The sequence below is a fragment of the Pseudoliparis swirei genome, chromosome 8 (genome assembly GCF_029220125.1).
Source record: "Pseudoliparis swirei isolate HS2019 ecotype Mariana Trench chromosome 8, NWPU_hadal_v1, whole genome shotgun sequence".
NCBI lineage: Eukaryota > Metazoa > Chordata > Actinopteri > Perciformes > Liparidae > Pseudoliparis > Pseudoliparis swirei.
The window spans coordinates 22402565-22417659 of NC_079395.1; the positions used below are offsets into that span (position 1 = coordinate 22402565).

Below are 15095 nucleotides of genomic sequence, written 5' to 3' on the forward strand. Positions count from 1 at the left end.
TTATGAGATGATTTAGTGCAGTTCTAGGCAAAAGGCCGACGAGCCTATTGAACTTGGATGTAAGCTTAAATTAGATGCATTTACCTCTAATGTTGAGAGTCAGTCCTACAATGTGATGAGGTCATGAACACTAATGCATGGTTTTTTTGTGTGTGTCTTTGCTGGGCTCACAATTTTGAAAAGATAATTTTTGTTGTTGTTGTCGTTGCTACATCTTGCCCGAACTTCACTGAGACGTCTGCATTCCTGCGGTCATGGTCAGTCCATTTCTTTAATATATATATTGAAAGAAATAAAAACTATGACAACTGAGCTACCTGTCACCACAGTGCCTTGAGGACAGAAGCTGTACGCTGGAAAGAACTGATAGCATCAAGATGACTTTATATTAACTCACACTGCAGTATCGACACCCATCAGACGTTGTCATTACTTTTGTTCATCAGAAATGTCTTTAGTCATCACTCCATCTCACTGAAGATAGATCTATATCAGATATTCACTAGAGACCAGCGACATGTTTGAGCTTTCATATCAATGTAATGAAGCGCTCTCAGAGTGGGGTGATGGTGATATAGCCTAACCTTTTAAAGTGTGTCCCTTTGCTAAATGCTTTTTTCATGAATCTATAATGTCATAATAAAGAAGACTTATATCAATAAAAATTCACAACTTTCAGATGTCTCGTTGTTCTTTCTCACAACTCATAAGGACATATTAGCTTTAAGTTGATATTCAAATTAGAGGATGCAAAAGGGTTTGGTGAGCCCAAAGGGCAACATATATATATATATATACACACATATATGCATATATATACATATATACACATATATATATACATATATATATACATAGATAGATAGATAGATAGATATATACTTTATTAATCCCCAAGGGGAAATTAGTTCTCTGCATTTAACCCATCCCATAGATATATATATACACACATATGCATATATACATATACTGTATATATGTATATATAGATATATATATACACACATATATGTATATATACACATAAATGCACATATATATATATACACACATATATGTATATATACACATATACATATACATAGATAGATAGATAGATAGATATATACTTTATTAATCCCCAAGGGGAAATTAGTTCTCTGCATTTAACCCATCCTTAGTTATTAAGGAGCAGTGGGCTGCAGTGATGCGCCCGGGAAGCAACTGGGGGTTCAGTGCCTTGCTCAAGGACACTTCGACTTGCAACTAATGGGGAGAGCCGGGATCGAATCGACAACCTTGGGGTTGCAGGACGACCCCCTTACCCCACTGAGCTACAGCCGCCCCCATATATATACATATATATATATACACACATATATGTATATATATATACACATATATGTATATATACACATATATATAAATACACATATATATTTACATATATATATATATACACACATATATGTATATATACACATATATACATATATGTATATATGTGTATATATACATATATATACACATATATGTATATATACACATATACATATATATATACATACAAATATATATATAAATACACATATATAAACACATATATATACATGTATATATATACACACATATATATATATATATGTATGTATATATATACACACATATACACGCATTCTCTCTAATGGCCATCAGGGGGCGACTCTTCCGATTGCAAAAGAATCAGGAAAAAACGTCATTCATTCCATCCTCCATCAAGATGTGAAATAGCAACAAGTCGTATAATGTGATAGTATTTTAATGATTTTTATTGTGGCATGATCATTTATTGCCGGTGTTGATCTCACCTGGTCTTCTGATTCGTGACTATTGTCGAAAAATGTACTCAAGCGTGTTTATGGTCTCAAGTCTGGTCTCATTTGGAGTGCATTAAAAGGTTACAAAGTTACATTATTGTCCTATTTTGAGACATAAGGAAACACAAAAAACACAAAACAAGTGTACTAGGACTGTACCAAGTGTGGAGGGTGGCGGATAAATGGAAGAGGCTCACAGCAAGAGGAAAGAAGCCGTTCTGAAGTCTGGTGCTTCTGCAGGTTGACTGGTTTGTGGCTCGGTGGGTTTTTATCTTTTAATATCTTTGAATATCTATTTCAGATCTTCTCGTCACCAATATCCCTGATGCTCAGTCGATGGTTTGACCCCCCGCCGTTGTAAAGCAGGAGGGCTCTAGTGTGGCTACCTTGTGATTGACAGGTCCCTAAACCAGAGCTACCAGTTAATGGTTGAACTTAGCCCCACCTCTTTTATCTTCTGGTTGCAAAAGAAACCAAGATGGCGACGGTTGCAATGACGAAGTCAAGGCTTCAAAGCGGACGTTCGTGGTTTCCAGAGGATGACTCCTCATGACTTTGGTGGTTTTCCACCTTCATGTCGATTCATCTTCCTCCCTTCCTCTGAGAAAATGACCTGGTTTCATAAAAGTGTGAATGAGGCAGTGTGAGGCGGCTTCGTTGTAATAGTTCATTCATTATCTAATTGTGAATTCAGCCTCCTTTGTATGACTGCGCGGCGTGAGCGATGTTGGCTCGCGATGGCCTGACGTCACGATGTGTGTTTGTTTGTTTGTTTGTTCATGCCCCCCCCCCCCCCCCCCTTCATCATCACCAACCGTTAGCTGGACGGTCGATGACAGTCTCTCAGTGTCTCTGCTGCCCTGATGGGGAGAGAGGGAGAGGGAGAAAGAGAGAGAGAGAGAATGCCTCAAAGAGATTGATTGACAGATGTTTCATCCAATCACATGCCAAGTATTCATTAATTGTATTTACAGCGCCTGTCTCTTTTCCAAACAGCTTCCACAAAACTACATGGACGGTGAATCTGGAAACATCTAACTTGCGATACTGTCTTGTTTACCCCCCCCCCCCCCACTCCCCCCTCTATTGATGAGTGGACAGTTGACCCAGAATTGGCGGTGGAACCAAAGAGCTAAAAAGATGGCTAACGATGGCATGTCCACTTCAAAGGCAAGATGGGGACATTCAGTGTGTGTGTGTGTGTGTCTGTTAGTGTGTGTGTGTGTGTGTGTGTGTGTTTGTGTGTGTGTGTGTGTGAGTGTGTGTGTGCTCCACAGATTCTGCTCTGTTAATAATGGAGGGGTGCGTGACTAATCCTCTGTGTCAACCTCCCCCCCCCCCCCTTTCCCCTTGTGGCCCACAGTAACACACAATGCCGCTCTCTTCTCTGCTGAGTGTCAACGGTAACCATGACGACTGCATGTTCATATCATAAAATATAAAAAGGAGGGGGGTGGGCAGGGGGGGGGGGGTAGAAACAGCTTTCCGTTGGGACAATTTGATGTGAGCTATATGTTGTTGCTTTGCACACCTTGATTGTTCTGCTGGGATTTATGGCCTGAAATATATATATATATATATATATATATATATATATATATATATATATATATATACAAAATAAACTGAATTGAATATATTTAACATTATAATTATATATTTTTTGAATAATATATATAATATATAATATTTATATAAATATATAACAATAGATGTCAATAGATGTCATATATATTCAATTCAATTTAGTTTATTTTATATGGCCCAATATCATAAATTCCAAACTATCCTCAAAGGACTTTACAATCTGTACTCATAGACATCCCTGACCTTTGACCTCACATCAGATCAGGAACAACTCACAAGAAATAGAAAAACTGGGGAAAAAAGTGAAGAAACCTTCAGGAGAGAACAGAGGAGGATCCCTCTCCAGGATGGACAGAACAATAGATGTCATGTGACCAGATGAACAGTTGACGTCATGTGACCAGATGAACAATAGATGTCATGTGACCAGGTGAACAATAGATGTCATGTGACCAGATGAACAATAGATGTCATGTGACCAGATGAACAATAGATGTCATGTGACCAGATGATCAATAGATGTCATGTGACCAGATGAACAATAGATGTCATGTGACCAGATGAACAATAGACGTCATGTGACCAGATGAACAATAGACGTCATGTGACCAGGTGAACAATAGACGTCATGTGACCAGGTGAACAATAGATGTCATGTGACCAGATGAACAATAGATGTCATGTGACCAGATGAACAATACATGTCATGTGACCAGGTGAACAATAGATGTCATGTGACCAGGTGAACAATAGATGTCATGTGACCAGATGAACAATAGATGTCATGTGACCAGGTGAACAATAGATGTCATGTGACCAGATGAACAATAGATGTCATGTGACCAGGTGAACAATAGATGTCATGTGACCAGATGAACAATAGATGTCATGTGACCAGATGAACAATAGATGTCATGTGACCACATGAACAATAGATGTCATGTGACCTGATGAACAATAGATGTCATGTGACCAGATGAACAATAGATGTCATGTGACCAGATGAACAATAGATGTCATGTGACCAGATGAACACTAGATGTCATGTGACCAGGTGAACAATAGATGTCATGTGACCAGATGAACAATAGACGTCATGTGACCAGATGAACAATAGACGTCATGTGACCAGATGAACAATAGATGTCATGTGACCAGATGAACAATAGATGTCATGTGACCAGGTGAACAATAGATGTCATGTGACCAGATGAACAATAGATGTCATGTGACCACATGAACAATAGATGTCATGTGACCAGATGAACAATAGACGTCATGTGACCAGGTGAACAATAGATGTCATGTGACCAGATGAACAATAGATGTCATGTGACCAGATGAACAATAGATGTCATGTGACCAGATGAACAATAGATGTCATGTGACCAGATGAACAATAGATGTCATGTGACCAGATGAACAATAGATGTCATGTGACCAGGTGAACAATAGATGTCATGAGACCAGGTGAACAATAGATGTCATGTGACCAGGTGAACAATAGATGTAATTTAGTCAGACATATTCTTCATGACTAATAATTAGGAGTTTGTTTTCCAACTATAAAAAGCAAGCAGACCTGTTCTGTCTATCGGTCTCATTTGATCCAACCCCCCCCCCCCCCCCCACAGGAGGAGGAGTCACGTGACGAGGAGGAAGATGCTGAACATGAGGAGGAGGAGTCACGTGATGAGGAGGAAGATGCTGAACATCAGGGGGAGGAGTCACGTGACGAGGAGCATTCAAAAACAGCATCCTCACTAAACGTTGACACATAGCACTCTGTAATGAGTCTAATAGTCAACATAATAAAAAGTCAGAAATTAAATAATTGTTTCATTTAATTCCCATTAAAAAACTGTGTGTACTTTAATGTAAACAAGGTCTATTGGCACTAATTTCCAAGAAGATGGGCCAACGTGTGTTAGTGTGTTGGACTGAAGTCAGACTGAACATCTACTATACGCTCAAATAACACACACATCTACACACACTCCATATGATTAGATTATTGTTCTTCCTTTTCTTTCTTTTTCTTTTGTTGTCTATTTTATGCATTTTTCATTTCATGTCAGTTATTTTGTAAAATGTTAAATATTATATAGGTGGAGGCTTCAAATTGTCTTTTTCTCTCTTCCTGCACTGTGATATTCATTTTTTGCTGTTGTGATTTTTATTTTGTTTTATTGTTTGTATTGTGCAAGATGTAAAAAAAATTAAACAATTTAAAAATGTAAAAAATGTAAAAAATATAAAACAATGTAAAAAAATAAAAAAATGTAACATTTACAAAATGTAAAAAATTTATAACATGTAAAAACAGGCGGGGTCATTAAAGGTCAACCGGGAGGACATTACGAGGGTGAAGGAGAATCCTGACCCATGGTATCCTTGTCACAAGTGAAAGATCCTCAATGAATATGTGCTAGTAATATATAGTGATTGTATACAATTTAAGTTGCTGTTAATATGAATATTTAATGAACAGGTGGAGGAGCTACGGGATGGACAAACTGTGCAGATGTAATCCAGACAGACGCCGAGGCCTCTGCTGTCTGACGGGAGTCTGGCGCCCTCTAGTGGCGGGACAGCAGAGCGGCGTCCAATCAGCTGCACACTCGAGTGATCAGGGCTACTTAAGCTCAGCTGTGGGCTGAACGTATCGTCTCTGGTGCACTGCTCTGTGTGCTTTCACATCCACGTTCTCAACCAGGGGAAGTGAGTACAAAACTAAATGCAGAACATTTAAGGTTCAGTTTGGTATTGTTGAATCTTTTTTACTCTTCTTCCTCATATTTGATTTTCTGTCCCTCGTGTTTGATTTGCTTCACTTTGGATCAGAGCTTCAAGCGATTTAATGTGTTTCTTCACTTATTCACTTAAAGTACTTTTTTAGAAACTCATTCATTTAAATGTAAAATCGGCCAAAGAGGGTGTCAGACATACAGAACCACTCCCACTGTGGTGGTTCTGGACAACTGGGACTCAGTGGTGGAGCCGGGTCGTCCAATCAGGATCGGCAGTCCATGGAAAATGTGCTGGACGATTTTTTTGTTGGTCCTGATTGGCAGCTGTAACCTCTTGGTAGCCCCTCCCATCAGTGTGTGACTGGGGGAAGGGTGACGTGACCTGTGTGTGTAAGTTCTGAGTGAAGATGAGGAAAAAGGTGATTTAAAAATACAGTCCATCAGTAAAATTGCAAACCTGTTTCGGTCAGACATTTAGAAGAGAAAACAAATGTAATATGGTTTTTACCCTTTTGCAAAGGTCACTCTGAGCCGGCCTCGCACAGGAAGGAGAGACTCATCTGACCGGCTTGTTGAAGCACCTTTTTTCTCCTCTGGGCAGAACAGAAGACTGATGGGTCGTCTTGGTTCAGTTCGTGGTTCCCTTTTGTTTTCAAAGGGATCCTTTCATACATCAGTCGTTGTTTTTTTTTAATGCCAAGATTGGAGAAAGTTCCGCTTCAACAGGCCTCTGGGGTTTGGCTCTCCTTCCGTCACCAGCAGCTTATTGGCAGCATCAACCGTAATGTTGCCGACAAAGTCTTTCTTTGACCCGGGGGCAAGTGTTTCACACGGAAGGTGAACAGGTTCACATTCACGCCTGGTATGAAGAGTTTTTTAACACTAGAGCCGAATAACGTGTTCTAGTCACGCAAAGAACGGGTCTGAACGAGTATGAGGAGCGTTCCGTCTGCTTTCATGGTTTTATCTGGTTTCCCTACAGCTCCTCGTGTGTGTGTGTGGCAAGGCGTGTACAGCCTGTTGGTGGGTACACAGAAGCCCCCGCTTTGTTCTCGTGTCCCGGCTTTGAAGGCTCACGTTAGCTAAAGTGAACCTATCAACCGTGATTATGCAGCGCTGAAAATGGTCCCAAAAAAAAATTCTATTTCACTATTTCCTCCCGTTTGCGTCGCCCTTGCTAACGTCTACCGTTGTTGCATTTGTTTTAGTAAATGATTGGTGTGGATGCACAACGGTCTGAAACTCCTCCTTCCTCCACCTCTTCTGAAGGCTGATTATGGCTGCAACGACGACCGCCAACAGACCTCCACCAGCTCATCCGGGGCCAAATGGAGGGACCCCGCCCCCCCGCGCTAACGACGGACCACCGGCCCAGCAGCAAGACCCGGGACTGCACGGCGGCAGCCAGGACCCGGGACCGTCGGCCCATCCCCAACACCACGTCTCGGGCCGGCCGCTCTTCTACGTCCATGCTCCACCCCCACCTCCTTTCCTCCAATACCAGTGGCCCATGCCCTTCTCCTATTACCCGTTTGCAGGCTTCCCAGGCATGGGTGAGTCTGTTTATTTTCTTCTGAAGTTCAGTTGCGCCGTATTAAGGATTCAGACGTTCCACGGATTTCCCTTTTTTCATTCCTTATTCGAGGTAGAAAGCTCAGCTCTTATCCTACTGGGAAGTTGGTTTGATACACCAATCACAAACCTGTTGGTGTCTTTCAGGACTATTGTATAAGGTATGACTTATTGGACTTGAATTATCATCCCGGTTACTTTAACCAATCTGTTTTTGCCTCCAGGCTACGGAATGGTAATGCCCCCATTGCCCCCTCCTCCCTACATGGAGCATCCAGCCTACATTCTTCCCCACCCTCATCTTCAACCAGTTGACTACAGACGTATGCTGCACCCCCAGGTGTACGCTCCCAGCGCACCCTACCAGAACTATAACCAGAACCCTACCCAGACCCGCAGATTCCACCTGCCGCACACTGCCCCCGTTCGAGAAACGGTGAACTCCGAGGTCCAAACGGACCCGACGCGGAGACGCGCCGGAGGCTACGGCGAGGAGCGCCAAGTCTTCAGCACAGATTCTGGGGGTGGAACCGCCTGCAGCTCTCCGTCGCCCTTGAGCTCCGCCTCCAAAAAACGTGTCTCCGCAAACGACAAACCGGTCAAGGGGAGCAGCCCGCGCTGCGTCGACGTCGTGCCGCCGGCGGGATTGAAGACGGTCCAAGAGCGCATCAGAGCGTCTCTGGAGAAGCGGCAACGCCACAAGGACGCCGTCCGTCAGGACGGCGCTCGCTGCAGCGTGTGGTCGGCGAGTTCCGCGGACAGCATGGCTCCCGTGTGCAGCTCGTCTCAACAAGAGGAGGACGTCGTCCACGAGAGACTCGAGTCTGTTCCCGACATCCTGTTGAGTTGGGGAGACGGCACGCCGACGCAGGCCACCGCGCCGACGCAGGCCACCGCGCCGGACGAGCCGCCTCAAAAGGACGTTGGAGCCGCAGTAGAGCGACAGTTTGTTTACCAGAGTCCGGCTGGGGCCACAAAGGGTCCGGCGGCGGATAACGATGTGTTTGCTGATGATGCTGACGGCACCTCGAGCTCGAGGGACGGTGCAAACCTGTTCAAGATCCGCAAAATGAGAGACGCTCACGATGAGCGAAAGGCAGAGTCCACGAGTGATACGGGCGTGGTTGGCTCTGGTGGCCATTGCTCGCCTTACAGAGATGAACGGCTGCGCTCACTAAAGTCTTCCGATGAACTCTTTGAGGACGAGCCGGAAAACGGGGACGAGACGAATCCGCACGAAGACGCTGCAGAAGACACTGCAGACATCACTACAGACGTCACGCCCTACCCCTCGTCTTTAAACAGCGGTCGGATGAAGAGGAAAATGAACGAGTCCGTTTGGTCCGTGGAGTCTCTGGCACCCTTCATCCCCAGTCAAGAGTGGCTTCTGCAGAACTGCGTGTTCGAGCCTCAAGTCATCTTTGAGATGACGGAAGAAGCTGAAAACGGTCGACCGTCCACCCCGGACGACCCAACGGTCACGGCTGCCAAAGGGCGAAGGCCGACTTCCAACGACAGCTGGCTCATGTTCAGCACCCCCGCCGAGAAGCCGAGTCCCCCAACGAACCTAGAAGTAGAGACTGAAATGGAAGCATCTGAAACGAGGAGACCAAAGTCGGGTCAGAACATTGTTCCTTCAGAAAAGGGTTCCTTCACTTCCCCGACTCGCCCGCCACCCTGCAAAATAGTCTCATCTCCTTCCTCTGAGGAGGACGTGGATAGGAATGGGTCTTCTGAACCCGAGGCTAGTCGAAGCCCAAACCAGGACTCGCTCGTTCTCGATGAGCAGCGGGTGAAGACCCCCTGCTGCTCCCAGCCGGAGGAAACGCTCCCCTTGAAGTCTGCGGCTGGAGGGGAGAGCTCCCCCCCGATGAGCGTCCAGAACCGAGCGGACACGGAGGCGGAGCATGACGCGGGCGGGAACGACAGCCAGCCGCAAGACCGGAGACTGTGCGTCCCGATGGCCGACCCGAAGATGGCCGAAGTGTCTCCGACGAGGGGACAGTTGGTGGACTGCGGCATCCAGTGCACCCAGCTGAAGGACTGCGACTGCCAGGAGAGGGCGAGGCAGGAGTGGAAATGCACAGGTGATCTTCTGCTTGCTTCAATCCTGACCGACGCGTGGCCTGCTTTTAACGATCACTTGTCTCATAGATAAGAAGACGATTGGTGGCCAGGCTGACGGATTCGGCATGAAGGGACGAATGCCGAAAAAACAGAAGAAGAATCATTGGAGGAACAAAGGTCAAGGTAAAGCCGTTTGAGGGGGTTCAGCCTCGGTTTGTTTCAATTTGGCTAATTCCTCATGTCCTTCACCTTTTTTAAGGAGATTCACTTCAGTTTATTTGTATAGCCCATTTTCACAAATTACAAATTTGTCTCCGAGTGCTTTACAATCTGTACACATAGACATCCCTGACCTTTGACCTCACATCGGCTCAGGAACAACTCTTAAACAACCCTTCAGGGGCGAAAAAAATTAAGAACCCATCAGGAGAGCAACAGAGGAGGATCCCTCTCCAGGATGGAGATGTAAGCGTCTTTGGGTATTCAGAAAAGCGCTATAGAAGTCCGCATTATTATTATTGCGGTTGGATATTTTCCACCTAGACTTGTATACAAATAATTAGTCTATGCTGTAGTTTTTTTACAGGAATTGATTTGGTGCCCAACCAAATATATAAATGTAAAAATTCTGAACCCTGGACATTTTTAATTCTTGCCAATCCTAAAATGTGGTCTGTGTAAATCACGTAGGAACAGTCCAGAATATTTAAATATATTGTGTTTTTATGAATTAATCCCAACATAAAATACCACGAGGCTTCAACATATTGCTGCGTTTTTTTAAAGTGCTAAATAAAAAAAAATGCAGGGCTTTAAAATGACAGAAACAAAAGCTATCGGCTATGCCACCTAGCCTCTAACTACTTCTTTAAAAGCAAACATCCTGCCACCTGAAATATTTCAGCAAATGCATTTCAAACCTCAAATTTTGATTAAAATGTCTCGCAAGTGCACACAAGTAACCAAACGCTCACTGAACCAATAAGAGAACAGGGAAACTGATCATGTGATCACCAATCTGACGGGAGACCACGTTCCTCTAAAGATCTGTGTTTGTGTCTCCAGACAAGCAAAGCAGCCAGCAGGAGGCCGACTACGGGAAGCCCCAAGGTGAGGACCCCCGCTGTGGGTCCCTCGTGTCTGGATGGGTGATCTAGAGGTTCTGATTGCTTTGGTTCAAGGTTGACGTCTCTCTGGTTGGGTCTGTCGCTTGGTGGCAACGGCGTTTATGAGAGGTGGATGAAACGTCCATGCACCAAATCATCTAAACTCTAAATTGCTAAGGGATGAACACATTTCTCTTAATTCTACCTGTAGCTTCCCTTTTGAATTCAGTTTATTTTGTGTAGCCCATTATCACAAATTATCCTCAAGGCTTTACAATCTGTACACATAGACATCCCTGACCTTTGACCTCACATCGGATCGGGAAAAACTCCCAAAAATTGAAAACCCGTTCAGGGGTAAAAAAGTAAGAAGCCTTCAGGAGAGAACAGAGGAGGGTCCCTCTCCAGGATGGACAGAACAATAGATGTCATGTGACCAGAAGGAATCATTACAGTAACAACACATTCAATGAATATGACAGTGTATGAATAGTTGGTCGTGGGCATGGACCACGATCCAGACCTCCAGGATCCATCAGGTGGAGGTAGAGAGGAGTCCATGATTCTATTGTCTGTAAAAGCAGAAGAGTAAACTCTACTGGATGTCTTTACATTGGACCAAAGCTTCTCTACTCACTGTGTATTCATTACAGTTTTCGCCTCAATTATTTATTTTTTCTTCCTCCAGGTGGAAATGGGAGGAACCAGCGGTTCTGAACACTGACTGCACCCCACAGGGCAACACTTATTTTTAAAGATTCATTGTAATATTTAAAATGAATTTCAAATTAAAAATGTAATTCTATTTTTCAATAAATGTTTTGTATAAAATTAAAGTTTGGTGGTTTTATCTTAGCAAACCGATTTGTCTCTATTCCTGCTTGTACTCTGAGAAACCCATCGACTGCATCAAGGAACCGAATCACTTCCCTCTCTGCTGACCCTGAGGACCAGGGCTCCACCTTCAACGATCAAGTTACCGTGCTGACGGTTCTTTTTCTTTATTCTGAGAACCTGTTTTAATTTCTGCTTTTACCAAGATTTTGTTGGAATATTCCCTGAGGACCATTACATTAGCATTCCTGATTATATTTTAACAGAACGAGGAGCTCGACCCCTACATGACACGAGGCCTTTTCTAAGAACGTTAGACATTCATACGAGGAGCGTGTGAACCGCCCACTGTCCGTGCTCTGAGTGTCTTCTACTTTCCTTATAAATGGTTCCAGTGTGACTCGGCTGTATAGACGGGTTAATATGCACTTGCTGTCTTTCTAAAACTTACAAATGTACGCTTCTGCTGCCCCTCAAATCATATTCTATGATTTTCAGTTTTATTCCACCATTAAAAGGTCATTCATAATTTTTTGTTTTACACAAAGTTGGAACTAATTTAAGTGAACGTGTACAATCTGTGTAAAGGAAGCCATGTAAATGGTATGCCAGCTAAATTATAGTAGTCCCACAGGTTGTTTGTGGGACTTCTATAATTTAGCGGGTATACCATTTACATGGCTGCCTTTACACAGATTGTACATGTTCAATTAAATTAGTTCCAACTTTGTGTAAAATTATGATTTTGATCTACTCTACCAACATATTTAACATACAAACAACTGCCTGAATAAAGTCAATGATAAACTACTGTATGCAACAACCAGAAGAGCAAAATGTTAAATCAAACATTTATGTAATGTCTGAAGAATCTTGATGTGTTTGATGGAAACTGAGCAGCAGTGTCATATTAATCCATCTAATCCTATTTGTATCTGCAATAGAGTTTGACTGGGTGACCAATCATAGGACTCCAATAATTACTGAACTATTTGCATCAAGATACTTGTCACAGTTCTTGTTAGACCTTAGTGCTGATAGAGGACTCCTCTCTGTACTGGTCTTGTTAGACCTTAGTCCTGATAGAGGACTCAACTCTGTACTGGTCTTGTTAGACCTTAGTGCTGATAGAGGACTCATCTCTGTACTGGTCTTGTTAGACCTTAGTCCTGATAGAGGACTCATCTCTGTACTGGTCTTGTTAGACCTTAGTGCTGATAGAGGACTCATCTCTGTACTGGTCTTGTTAGACCTTAGTCCTGATAGAGGACTCATCTCTGTACTGGTCTTGTTAGACCTTAGTCCTGATAGAGGACTCATCTCTGTACTGGTCTTGTTAGACCTTAGTGCTGATAGAGGACTCATCTCTGTACTGGTCTTGTTAGACCTTAGTGCTGATAGAGGACTCATCTCTGTACTGGTCTAGTTAGACCTTAGTCCTGATAGAGGACTCATCTCTGTACTGGTCTAGTTAGACCTTAGTGCTGATACAGGACTCATCTCTGTACTGGTCTTGTTAGACCTTAGTGCTGATAGAGGACTCCTCTCTGTACTGGTCTTGTTAGACCTTAGTCCTGATAGAGGACTCATCTCTGTACTGGTCTAGTTAGACCTTAGTCCTGATAGAGGACTCATCTCTGTACTGGTCTAGTTAGACCTTAGTGCTGATAGAGGACTCATCTCTGTACTGGTCTAGTTAGACCTTAGTGCTGATAGAGGACTCATCTCTGTACTGGTCTTGTTAGACCTTAGTGCTGATAGAGGACTCATCTCTGTACTGGTCTTGTTAGACCTTAGTGCTGATAGAGGACTCATCTCTGTACTGGTCTTGTTAGACCTTAGTGCTGATAGAGGACTCATCTCTGTACTGGTCTAGTTAGACCTTAGTGCTGATAGAGGACTCATCTCTGTACTGGTCTAGTTAGACCTTAGTCCTGATAGAGGACTCATCTCTGTACTGGTCTTGTTAGACCTTAGTCCTGATAGAGGACTCATCTCTGTACTGGTCTAGTTAGACCTTAGTCCTGATAGAGGACTCATCTCTGTACTGGTCTAGTTAGACCTTAGTGCTGATAGAGGACTCATCTCTGTACTGGTCTAGTTAGACCTTAGTGCTGATAGAGGACTCCTCTCTGTACTGGTCTTGTTAGACCTTAGTGCTGATAGAGGACTCATCTCTGTACTGGTCTAGTTAGACCTTAGTGCTGATAGAGGACTCATCTCTGTACTGGTCTTGTTAGACCTTAGTGCTGATAGAGGACTCCTCTCTGTACTGGTCTTGTTAGACCTTAGTGCTGATAGAGGACTCATCTCTGTACTGGTCTTGTTAGACCTTAGTGCTGATAGAGGACTCATCTCTGTACTGGTCTTGTTAGACCTTAGTGCTGATAGAGGACTCATCTCTGTACTGGTCTAGTTAGACCTTAGTGCTGATAGAGGACTCATCTCTGTACTGGTCTTGTTAGACCTTAGTGCTGATAGAGGACTCATCTCTGTACTGGTCTAGTTAGACCTTAGTCCTGATAGAGGACTCATCTCTGTACTGGTCTTGTTAGACCTTAGTGCTGATAGAGGACTCATCTCTGTACTGGTCTTGTTCGACCTTAGTGCTGATAGAGGACTCATCTCTGTACTGGTCTTGTTAGACCTTAGTGCTGATAGAGGACTCATCTCTGTACTGGTCTTGTTAGACCTTAGTCCTGATAGAGGACTCATCTCTGGACTGATCTTGTTAGACCTTAGTGCTGATAGAGGACTCATCTCTGTACTGGTCTAGTTAGACCTTAGTCCTGATAGAGGACTCATCTCTGTACTGGTCTTGTTAGACCTTAGTGCTGATAGAGGACTCATCTCTGTACTGGTCTTGTTAGACCTTAGTGCTGATAGAGGACTCATCTCTGTACTGGTCTTGTTAGACCTTAGTGCTGATAGAGGACTCATCTCTGTACTGGTCTTGTTAGACCTTAGTGCTGATAGAGGACTACTCTCTGTCCTGGTCTTGTTAGACCTTAGTGCTGATAGAGGACTCATCTCTGTACTGGTCTTGTTAGACCTTAGTCCTGATAGAGGACTCCTCTCTGTACTGGTCTTGTTAGACCTTAGTGCTGATAGAGGACTACTCTCTGTCCTGGTCTTGTTAGACCTTAGTCCTGATAGAGGACTCATCTCTGTACTGGTCTTGTTAGACCTTAGTCCTGATAGAGGACTCCTCTCTGTACTGGTCTTGTTAGACCTTAGTGCAGATAGAGGACTCCTCTCTGTACTGGTCTTGTGAGACCTTAGTGCTGCATTCGACACCATTGACCATGACATCCTATTACAGAGACTGGAGCAGTCGATTGGCA

At 43.6% G+C, this 15095-nt stretch overlaps 2 protein-coding genes across 2 annotated transcripts in view; both read left to right on the plus strand.

Annotated features, from left to right (window-relative positions):
• Window positions 1-678, plus strand: part of cahz (carbonic anhydrase) — a 14265-nt gene extending 13587 nt beyond the window's left edge. Inside the window, exon 7 of the mRNA XM_056420528.1 lies at window positions 1-678. This exon is cut by the window's left edge and continues 1582 nt beyond it. The gene's annotated coding sequence lies outside the window, so the exon portion shown is untranslated.
• A 7391-nt stretch (window positions 679-8069) lies between these two features.
• Window positions 8070-11634, plus strand: LOC130197613 (uncharacterized). Its single transcript, XM_056420367.1, has 4 exons — window positions 8070-9831; window positions 9899-9994; window positions 10877-10921; window positions 11606-11634. The coding sequence occupies exons 1-4, from the start codon at window positions 8070-8072 to the stop codon at window positions 11632-11634; spliced, it is 1932 nt and encodes a 643-aa protein (XP_056276342.1).
• The last annotated feature ends 3461 nt before the right edge of the window (window positions 11635-15095 follow it).